The sequence below is a fragment of the Gymnoscopelus braueri genome (assembly GCF_963280865.1).
Source record: "Gymnoscopelus braueri genome assembly, chromosome: 24".
NCBI lineage: Eukaryota > Metazoa > Chordata > Actinopteri > Myctophiformes > Myctophidae > Gymnoscopelus > Gymnoscopelus braueri.
In genome coordinates this window covers 7,857,273-7,868,569 of record NC_137626.1, presented here as the reverse complement: position 1 = coordinate 7,868,569, position 11,297 = coordinate 7,857,273, and the positions used below count along the sequence as shown (strand labels likewise).

At 42.1% G+C, this 11,297-nt stretch overlaps 1 protein-coding gene across 2 annotated transcripts; it reads right to left on the bottom strand.

Moving 5' to 3' along the window:
* Nucleotides 1-501: 501 nt before the first annotated feature.
* On the bottom strand, nucleotides 502-3,855 carry LOC308080396 (protein downstream neighbor of son homolog). 2 transcript variants are annotated; one of them, XM_080422237.1, is made up of 5 exons: nucleotides 3,726-3,855; nucleotides 2,806-2,871; nucleotides 2,471-2,617; nucleotides 1,190-1,368; nucleotides 502-604 (listed from the first exon to the last, which is right to left on the bottom strand). In XM_080422237.1, exons 2-5 carry the CDS (start codon nucleotides 2,824-2,826, stop codon nucleotides 547-549), a joined length of 405 nt encoding a protein of 134 aa, XP_080278363.1. In that variant the 5' UTR covers nucleotides 2,827-2,871; nucleotides 3,726-3,855; the 3' UTR covers nucleotides 502-546. The 2 variants fall into 2 exon arrangements, with proteins under 2 accessions (XP_080278363.1, XP_080278364.1); XM_080422238.1 differs by having other exon boundaries at nucleotides 2,806-2,868; nucleotides 3,726-3,785.
* Between the last annotated feature and the right edge of the window lie 7,442 nt (nucleotides 3,856-11,297).

Here is an 11,297-nt window from a genome sequence, read left to right as displayed (position 1 = left end):
TACTCTGTGCTTTTTAGATAATGCAATGAAAATATAAAGTGTGCACATCGAAAAACAGATATGTCTTCTTTTTATTACCGGAAACAATTATTTGACAAAGGTTGCAAATGCTTGTCCACCTGGCTCTCACTGACTTCAATGCGTTCCTTCACTATCGGCTCTAGTTCTCCCAGTGTCTAGAACGTGACATATCTTTACTCTTAGCCTTGTTACAGTCCACTACCAGCACAAATACCGTCTATACCGTCATACTGTTGGGAGTACATAGCAGTGACCTCTATAGCCCATTCTGATGCCCCTGTTCCTCAATATGGTGGAATAGTAACTGTGCGTTTATGTGTAACCATGACATGTAACAATGCCTGTTTTTGTGTGGACAGAGCCTCAATGTCTGACTTGTAGATTTGATAGTTTCGGCACTTTGATCATTTTATCCAGAGGAACGTCCTCTTGTACGATGAGGAGCATCAATAAGAATGAACATACTATGGTGAGACTTACCATCAGCCTTCATGGCCTCTCTGAGCCCCCTGGTGGTGGGAGAAATCACTGCAGTGATGCTGCTGGATCCACAGAAACCTGCTGCCTTGAACAACACTGTAAACTAACAGAGAGGAATAGAAAACAATGAGTCCATCTACACAGAAAAGTTCACAATACATCTTCCAAGACACAGAGACACACACACGCACGCACACACACACACACACACAGTCTTACCTGATAGGAACAGAGGTATTAGAGGTGTTCTTTGTCCATGACCTTGTCAGAACATGTGTTGACCCTATACTGAGGTAACTGCAGAAGAAATGCGAGCACTCGCCACAAACACCGGGTGCACGGTTCAAAGAGATTTAGACTAAATCAAACGATCACCAGCAGTCACTTCAAGTACTTGACGTTTATTTTCTGGCAGTGGCACGGGCAGCAACAGACGGATGCGTTTCAGCATGAGCCTTCCTCAGCTCTGAAGGATCCCAATACACTATTTGTGTATTGGGATCAAACAGCTTTGAAGATCAACGTGTCGAACGCGGTCGAGCAGTTGGTTACCACTGCTCTACAATATGTGTTTAAACCATCTACCCGTGTCCCTGAGTGTCAGAGGAACCCAAGCCACACTTTCTACAGCCAGTAACTAGTGGTGTGATGTCATTTTATAGCACTGTGGGAAAAGTATGGATCTCACCATTCACTCATCAGACTCTGCTGCAGCGCTGCATCCTGTGCCCAGGGGGCGCTTTTCCCGGCGAAGCACCTCTCTGGGTTGATCCTGGGGAACAGTGAGAGCCAGGGCAGGGAGGGATGCTGCCAGTACACCAGGCTCTGCTGGAAGGCACAGCGCAGCTCCGTACACGACCTGGGGTCCTGGGATACAGAGATAAACAGTGTGAGGGTGTGTTACGTGTTAATGCTACGTGACCCACTTTGGGGGTCCTGACCTGCGGGTTGAGCAGCAGTGAGGTAGCAGTACCTGTATGCTGTGGGGCAGGGTGGTGTAATGATAATGATAATGAATTTATTTTTGTATAGCACCTTTCCACACAAAGTTACAAAGTGCTGAACAGAGCAAGGTTAAAAACAACAACAAAGCAATGCAAAAAATAGAAAAACTGTTTGACTACACACAGAACAACATTAGAGTGTGTACAGTCATATAAAAACACTTAGTGTAGAGGTAGGTTTTCAGTAGTGATTTAAACAGAGGCACGGATGGTGCTAACCTCAGCTGCACCGGCAGTGCGTTCCACAGTGTAGGTGCCCGGGCAGCGAAGGCCCGATCACCCCGGGTTACTAGGTTAGTGTATGGTACCTCCAGGAGGGCCTTATCTGAGGATCTAAGAGTGCGCATAGACTTTTGAGGGGACAGCATTTCAAAGATATAGGTAGGGGCCAGCCCATGCAGGGCTTTATAAGTAATAAGTAAAATTTGGAGCTCACAGGCAGCCAGTGAAGGGCGGCTAGTATTGGTGTAATATGGTCTCGTTTTTTCGTATTGGTAAGTAATCTAGCAGCAGAGTTTTGTATCAATTGCAGGCGGGATGTGACTTTCTTGGCAAGGCCAGAGTAGAGGGAGTTGCAGTAGTCGAGGCGTGTTGATATGAGAGCATGAATTACCTTTTCGAGATCGGGGGCTGACAGGAATGGCTGGATTTTCGCAATGTTCCTCAACTGAAAATAACAGGATTGAACAACTGATTTTATTTGTCTATTAAAAGAGAGGTCGGAGTCAAAAATCACACCCAGATTACAGGCTGCAGGTGTGACATTCGTGGAAAGGGAGCCAAGTTGTGAGTGGAGGGAGAGGGTTGAGCTAGGGGAACCGAATATAATAATCTCTGATTTTGACTCATTAAGCTGAAGGAAATTTTGGGTCATCCAGTGTTTGATGTCGGAGAGACAGGCCAGAAGGTGTGAAATATTTCCTGAACCGGGTGTACTGGGCTCTGCACTGCTGTGTCAGTCAGACCTGCAGCCTCCTCCTGGGCTCTGGGCTGCTCTGCCCAGGAGAACGGCAGCTGGGAGGTGAACAGGACCCTCGTCTCAGGCTCCAGTCGGTCGGGTACTCCTCACAGACAGGGGGCGCTATGGGGGCTGGGTCGCTGACCTGGGGACTCTATGGAGAGAGACATAATGAAGGTAAACAACAGGGTACATTAGTAACTAGACAGACACTGATGAGAGATGGAGAGAGATTGGTCTTTATTGATGATAAAGGTACGCAGGCTTCAGGTAGAAATGTGTTGATAATGTTGTGAACATCTGAATAATGTGACATTAAAGTTAGGATGCAGAGAAACCCACCTGCAGCAGTGGAGCCTTCATCGCTTCATCAAACAGGGAGTCATCCTCAGAGAAGGACAGAGGCTTCTAAAGCAGGAGGAGAAATGATATCAAGTTGTTTGATGGTTCATTAAAAGTAAAAGTCCTCTTCTACACAACATTGACATTACACCTGACTCTAACTCTCTCAAACAGGAGATAAAGGGTTAATACATGACAGTAATGCTTATCAACAAGATGCTTTTATGGGAAATAGACACATTTTCTGTCTACATTTCCTTTACACGAGACTTTGAAGAACTAGCCCAAAGTCGCTTATAATAAGCAGACATGGCAACACTGAGAGTGAGTGTGCAGGGTTGCCAGGTTTTGCGAGAGAAACAAGCAACCAAGTCTATGAAAACAAGCCCAAAAGAAGCAAGCCCTTCGCCCTTTAACCTGCACGCTACACGACCTGGCGCTGAAATGGACAGCTGTTGTTTCTGATGCTGCATAAGCAAATGCTTATTTTGCCTAAAAACAAATGTTATAATAATTGCCCACCCCTATGAATAGTTATAACAGCATGCCCATATATGGGCAATTGGGCATATACTGATGACATCAGGGATCTCCATATGGGAATAAAGAGGACAAGGACTGACAGACACACAGATCTCCATATATGGGCATATCAGTCACATGGTGGTGGCATCTAGGTGTTCAACTCTAGATGTCCGAACTTCTAGTTGCTAATACTTACAGAACGTGGACATTACTTGTTAGACACTCTGGCTGTCTCTGCTGCACCAACATGTCACTAACTACACATTAATGAGTAAATAGTGACTGACAATTATAACCTTTGAATCTCTTACAGCCTTTTCTCTGAACAGTCTGACTTCTGATGGAGAATAACTTGTGTTGTCACTGTACGAGTTACTGTGTAGTAATCTAAATACCTGTAATGATGTGGAACCCAGTGGTTCTCATGGGGTCCTTGAGGAGGTTCCAAGGGGTCCTTGAGGTGGTTCCAGGGAGTCCTTGAGGATGTTCCAGGGGGTCTTTGAGGTTCCAGGTTGTGGACGGACAGGAGGAGCGGCCACGGGGAGAAGAGCCGCACGCAGCCCGGGGACGAGTCTCTCTGCGCGGGGCTGCTGGAGGCTTCACTCCGGCCTCTTTTCCTCCTCATCCGCATGATGTCCGCCGGTCGCTTGAAGCTGGGAGAGTATCCGTCCTGTTGGGACATTCTGGACAACTGGTGACACGATGAGCTCCAAACAGCAACGACAACACGGTGGCTTTTCTTAATAGTTGATGTGGAGCTGATTTGTTTTCTCTCTTCACTACTTTACACAGCTGGAAACAAACATTAATCTATTTAGGCCACTAGGTGGCAGTATAATGCAAGCTAAAGGTACACACAGTTGTATTTGTGCCCAGTGGTTCTCAACCTGTGGGTCGGACCTCGGAAACCCCAGGGGGGTTTTAGGGGGGGGGGTCCCCAGATGGCAGTGAAGTCACAGTGAAAATAGCCGATCCACAAGCTCACAGCCCCTGTTTATCTGTGGAACCGAGTCAAATAAAATAATGCCTCAATTCCTACAATTCCAAGTGCTTGTCAGGGTGGGGGGTCCCCAGGTAAAATATTATTTGGGGGGGGGGGGGCCTGTCATGACCACTACCATGACCACTACCACTATAGACTGTGTCACTGAACCTCAACACCATTAATGCATGAACTAAGTTATGCAAAAAAGCATATAACAATTCCATTCCATTTTAATGTTCAATAAATAACATTTACAACCATAGGTGGGTAGAGTAGCCAGAAACTACATCTAATACGAACAATGATAAGAATTATAATCAGGGTTTTTTTCTATGATAAAATGCTGCCTTAATATTGGTAATATTAGTGATGTGATTTTTATAAATTAAGATGAATTAAGATCAGCAGTAGAGCTGCCAGAGTCTAGCAGGAGTTTCTCACACTGACTGGCAGACTATTACATTCGGTCTCTCTGTGTAAACAAAAGCCACCCTAAACTAACTAATCAAGAGTAATATAACCAAAAGACAACAGTTAACCTACAGTAACTCCTAACCATCAAAACAGGAGAAAAAGGGAACCAAATAAAATATCACTCACCCCTACCAAAAGCTGAATCACTCCAACAGTGCAGAATACAAAAATAAAGCATGGCATGTGTTACGACCCAGGCTAGGGGTCACTAGGTGTAACATAAAATATGGACTCCCTCCTTCCCAGTCCCTTACAGCCAGGCCACACAGGTTTAAAATCCCACAAGTCAAGGATTCATTACATAATTAAAGATAAAAGCATGTACACATTACCTCAGGGTGGGACCATAAAGTCTTAAATACCAAACAAAACCTATTCTGACCCAACAAAGGAAACCAAAAATAAACAAGATCCAGTTTCAAACGAGTACTGACCAGCTCTGTCTTGACTTCTTAAAAAAAAAAAAACAACAAAGCAGGATGTTTTGTATAAATGTAGTAATTTTTTTGTTCATGGTCCACATTTCATTGTGTGCAGTGTGTGTGTTCTGAAACTTAACTAGTTGAAAATCCACTACGTTTTCCTTAAAATGTTTGAGTGTGTACAGTACATTTACTTTAACAACACTGCATTCCTGGTCACAGTGTGAAACCAGTGGAGAACAGAACCACAGATGAACTGGGAGGCCTCAGCAATGACTTGGAACTGCATTTACAAATTAAAGCTTGTGTGTCATTTAACTTGCATGTATCTGTCACATGAGCTTGCTTGGGTGGCTCCCATTCTGCCTGTGGTTTCCTGTTTTCTACAGCCTTCTCAAAGAGTTCCCCTTTTCAGCTAGACAGTTACCGGCAACTTCCTTGTTCTCATGGTTTAGTCTTCGCTACCACAGCTACTCTTGCCAGTAAACAGACTCTTGCTTACAAGGTCGGAGTACCTACATCAATCAATCAGCAGAGTTGAAGCATACACTTCAACTCTTTAGGCCTTTGTTAATCATAGATTGCCCTTAACTTTTCAATATAGTTTAACTGGTGAGATATTTAAACAAAACACCACAACACATTAACTGTAGATTAATAGAATGACAATAAAGTAAGATAAACAACATAATGAGCATGTATTAAGTTTAGTTTACTTCTCCTCTGAACTCCGGTAACTACATGTACCTCTGCATATGCATCCAACCCCACCCAAAATACAGATATCTACCCTAATGTATTGCAAACTAATAAAAACAGAACAAACTAATAACAAAAAGAGAGATCATCCACCCCTACACACCCAAGGCATTACATTATCCAGAATGTTAAACCATGGCCATTGTAAAAACATGACAAAGTGCTGGTGTTTGGAGACTGGCTAGGTCCTAGGAGGAAGACATCTGATCAACTTGAGACTGGCAGCTTTACAGTGCAGTCCACCAACACAGGAGCCAATCACCAACAGGCTGCACCAAGTAGAGTTAGCCTGCTGGTAGCCACCTAGCAGAGAAAGACAATACACAGGGCAACACCGCACAGGGAAACATACACATATGACCCTATGGGTCATAACAGCATGTTTGCTGGCAGTCTGTTTGAAAGCAGAGAGAGAAGCCTGCAGGAGCTCCTCCACCATCAGCCTGGAACCAATCACCTCCTGGTCACCTCCTACACTCTCAATCACTCTCTCACTCCCTCAGCTCACACACCTGCCACACATCACACTCAACCAGGAGCACCTTTACACAGGGACACAGAAGAGGTGACACATAGGCCAGGCCAGAGGCGGCGTTTCAGAACAACTAGAGGGTGGCAAAAAAAGTGACCACTTAAGCCTGAGTTAATCCATTTAGACCTGAGGCCCATTCTAAAAACACCCTCTAAATACTAACCTACGTTTTCTGAAATTTATTTTTGTATTCAAAATAAATAAATAAAAATCATGTTGCTATATATCGTCTCTGTTGGGTGGAAACCTCCAAAACTGTTACTTTTCAGGATTCAAATTCAAAAGTATCAAAAGCAGCAGATCTACAAGCTTGAAACTTGTTTTTGATACTTTTGTGTGACGCTGTAGTTAGTATGATCAAGTAGGGCGTTAATTTACAACAAAAAAAAAACAGAAAAAGTCAGTGAGATGGTGAGATAAGTGGTTTCTGCCTGACAACAAAAATATATTGTAACAACTAAAATGACTGTAATGCCACGCCCCAAACAGGGAGGCCAAGTTTTAAAGTGATTAATGAATGTATGGTTGCAGAAAGAAAACAAGCGGCTATAAGTGTCTACATTTAAATAATACATATAAAATCACATTAATCTGCAATAAACATTCAGTGGTGAAGGAAATATGAATAAAATACCAGAGTTGAGGTTAATGTTAATGTTAATCTAGGCGGGTGTGGCGTCTGCCATCCCCTGCAACCCCAAATGAGGGCCCTGGGCCAGGCCTACACATTACGACATGTCCCCTACGACCTCAGGGTCCTAACAAAAGTTAAACCCATATCACAACAGACAAGAACGGCCTTTGTACTAAACACATCTGTGTCCAGATCCTGCAGTTATATGCTTTCTGATTTCAAGTTAGACCTGTATTACAGCAGGCATGGATGACTTTGTCATATCGGACAAAGAATGTTAGGATCAAAACAGATCTGTGTGCTGCCTTGATAGCCTAAGCTAGAGGCAGAGACCTCTAGTTCATATATGAACCCTAGCATCCGTATTCTGGGCATGTCATAATAGGTGAAGAGAGTTGATGTTGTGGGGAAAAAAGGAGCAGACCTAGTACAGAGCCCTGGGGTACCCGGGCAACTATGGTTTAAGTGGTTATGGGCCCACTCAGCCTATAACTACACAGTGCAGTGTTGCTCTGCAGACACTAATGAAATAATCCATCAGTACTGAGAAGTACTTTTAGACAAACCATCGCTGTGGGTGTGTCAGCGATATTCAGCTGATAACATGCAAGTTTGACTAATGACAGTCACATCTACCCACTAATAATATGAATGAATACTAATATTATGCTATAAAAGAACAACAACATTTGGCTTAACGTTTCTCTTGTCTTCGTCTCCAGGTGGTTGCCAGGAAATACCGTGGAGGGAGGAGTTTACCAACACCTACCCCGCAGAGAGAGAGAGAGATTGAGTTTGCCTACCTGGATGTTGCTAAACGAATAAGATAGAATAATTTACGTGTATATTCATCCGGAGTCTTTGAAGATGTGACAGAGGGAGGACAGTTGGAAAGAGACATTTGTGTTGCACACCTGGATATCAGCCAATGATTCAAATAGAGGCAGCAGTAAAATAAGGTACAATGAGTACAGGAAATGATGAACATTCTCCACTAAAAGATGTTGTCATTTTGTTGCCCAAATAATTGCTATAATTATTTGTTTTGGACAAATGGGAAAATGATTAAGGGTGTACATAGAATGTTTGTAGCTACATCCAATACTAAGTTACAGTATGCATTTATTGTGTTGAGGTACATTGTGGTGGTTTGTTAACCCATTAAGACTGTCATTTTGAGATGGCTATTCAAAAATAGCAGATATACAAGCTCATAGCGCGGCACAAAGTGCCGCTATGAGCTTAATTGTAGATCTGCAATTTTTTGTGAAAATCGTGAAAATGTTCTTTCAATATATATATATGTTTTTTAAAGCGAACTCAAATGTTTGCTTCTGTGGGGTCCCTGGAACAACATATTTTGAGATGGGGGACCGTGTCCAAATACATATCATTGTTGGGGTCCATGACATGAAAAAGTTTGAGAACCACTGATTATAGCAACATAAGTAAAAAAAAAAAAAAAAAAACAGACATTTGTAGAATCCCCCAGAAGCAAAGATTTGAGTTACAAATGTTCGCTTAAAACATTTTGCATAAACTTTCATGATTATTATTATTTTTTGCAGATCTACAAGATTGCCATGAAACATTGCTGGCCCACAATAACCTACCTGCCCTGGCGGAGACCTGTGCTCCGAGGAGCAAATATTTGATCTATTGATAATTCATAGCATGTGTGTGGGACTCAGTGTTGATTGGCTTAGCTGGTGTTCTGCCCCCTCTCTCAATTTTCAATGACAACTTCTTTTATCTTTGTCTTTGTCTGGTGGGGCACAACCACCCAGACACTTTGATCTGAATCATTTGACACCAGAGTTCAAGTCGTTGTTCCTCTACACTCAAAAACACTTAAACCTTAGCGTCCGCATTATGTTTGGCTTTTTTTGGCGAATAGATTTGGTGTAGAGGGAAATACTAGCAGTCCTAGTATAGAGCCCTGGGGGACAGCGGTCAGCTCAGTATAGGCTATAGGGTTTCAGTGGTTTTAAGTATGGCAGAAGGGAAGAGCTCTATGTATGAAATAACTGTATTGGTCATGATGGAAACCATTCCACCATTTTGAGTGGTATTCTGCCATGTTGAGTGTTTGGTCCATTTTCAGTGGTGTTGGAAGTGAGGCGTTTCTACACCAAAGCAATCATGATACCAGTTTAATGTGTTCTGGCCTTATAATCCTCTCCAGGGAACTGTTTATTTAAACTGATTTCACGACTAGACGAGTCCGTGTGGCTTTGTTTTTGTGTTTGGAATATATTCTCTATAACCAGATATCTGCATTTGAACACAGGATCTAAAGGCAAGGGACAATTTCTATTTGTTGTCAGTGTCATAAATCAGTGGTTCTCAACCTGTGGGTCGGGGTCCCCAGGAGGATCCCCACATGATTTTGGGGGGGTCCCCAGATGACAGTTACAATTTAAGGACTTTTAAGAAAAGAAAAAGAAGAATACCATTACTGCATCAAAATAACCAACAAACTATACTATACAAACTGGTCAAACATAAGCCAAATTGTCAAATAATATAAGAAAGAGGAAACATTTTTTAATATAGCAGATCTACAAGCTTGTAGACGGCTATTTTAACAATATTTATTCACTAAATTGTATGCCTCAACTCATACAATTCCAAGTGCTTGTCAGGGTGGGGGGTCCCCAGTTCAAATATGATTATTGTGGGGGGTCACTGCCTGAAAAGGTTGTGAACCACTGACATAAATGACAGTTTGATGTCAGATTTGAGAGGTTAGAGCTTCCAGACTGAGACACATCTTTAGAACTCTGATTTGAATCATTTTTAACCACCTGGTTTGAACCACCATAATAAAACACACACATGTGCACACATACACACGCATGAAAATGTGCACGCCCACACATAAACACACACACACACACAATCACACTCACACATACAGTAAACACACAAACACATACACACATGAAAATGTGTGTACCCTTACACTAAGCACGCACGCGCACACGCACACGCACACACACACACACACACACACACACACACACACACACACACACACACACACACACACACACACACACACACACACAGAGAGAGAATAAACACACATATCGTTGCTGTGGGGTGGAAACCTCCTTTTTATTAGTTTTAAAAACTAAAAAAAAGAAGTTTTTAAAATAGTGAAAATAGCAGATCTACAAGCTCACAAAGTGTTGCACTGGTTCAAACCTGATGAGCAAAAGTTTTCATGCATCAAATCATATTTGGGCTGCCAGTCTGTACATAACCAATGTGTCTTGTGTGAAAATAGTCCTGGCAAAGAAAATCTTTCTACTGTCCTTGAGACTTCAAGGAAAAAGACGTCCAAAAACCAAGACTAATAAATAAATGAAGAACATCAGATATAGAATCTTTATTTAAAAAAAAAGAAATGTACTATTAACTCAATGCATTACTGGTTGGTTATTACAGTATGAGAAAATATGAAACATATAATATAATATAATATAATATAATATAATATAATATAATATAATATAATATAAAACATGGGTTAATCTTCACACTCTGAAGCCCATATGAACCATTATTTACAAAGTCTAAATATTAACAGGTTCACAAATGCTCACAATTTGGCAAATTATCAGTGGAATGGAGTGGAAAGATTTGAAGACATTTTCCACTTTGTAAAATGTAAAAAGGCTCAGATAAGACATAGTGTACAATGCTGTCCATGTTGTATCATTATTCCACTAGTTAAGAGTCACATGTTGTTATTACTCTAACTAGCCTCACTAGTGAGCAGTGAAAACCTGACATGGAATCAACATAATGACTTGGAGTTGTGTCAGTGGAGTGGCAATCTGGGAACCCAAAGCCAAATGAGAATGAAAAACAGCGCCCTCTGCTGTTTGTACTATCTCATCTTGGCTCTGGGACAATACAACGTAGCACCCGTGCGCAAAGGAAACCGGGGTTTTGGTCTGCCTTCAGCTTTCACTATGTCTTCATTCCCACTAACAATATTTCTACACAGAACACTAACACCACTTCTCCCAGAGAACATGGATCGTTTTGGTTATAAGCCCACTTGTTTCTATGATGAAAGAGTAAGTTAAAATGTGAATATCTTTCCGTGGTTTTGTCTGCTCCGCGGACGCTATTGTTAAATTAGTTTGG

Coding starts and splice junctions, on each gene's coding strand:
- LOC308080396 (XM_080422237.1), bottom strand. CDS start 2,826: ATGAAGGCTCCACTGCTGCAG. Junction 2,618..2,805: donor TGAAGGCTCCACTGCTGCAG/GTGGGTTTCTCT, acceptor CTCTCTCCATAG/AGTCCCCAGGTCAGCGACCC. Junction 605..1,189: donor CAGAGTCTGATGAGTGAATG/GTGAGATCCATA, acceptor CCTCTCTGTTAG/TTTACAGTGTTGTTCAAGGC.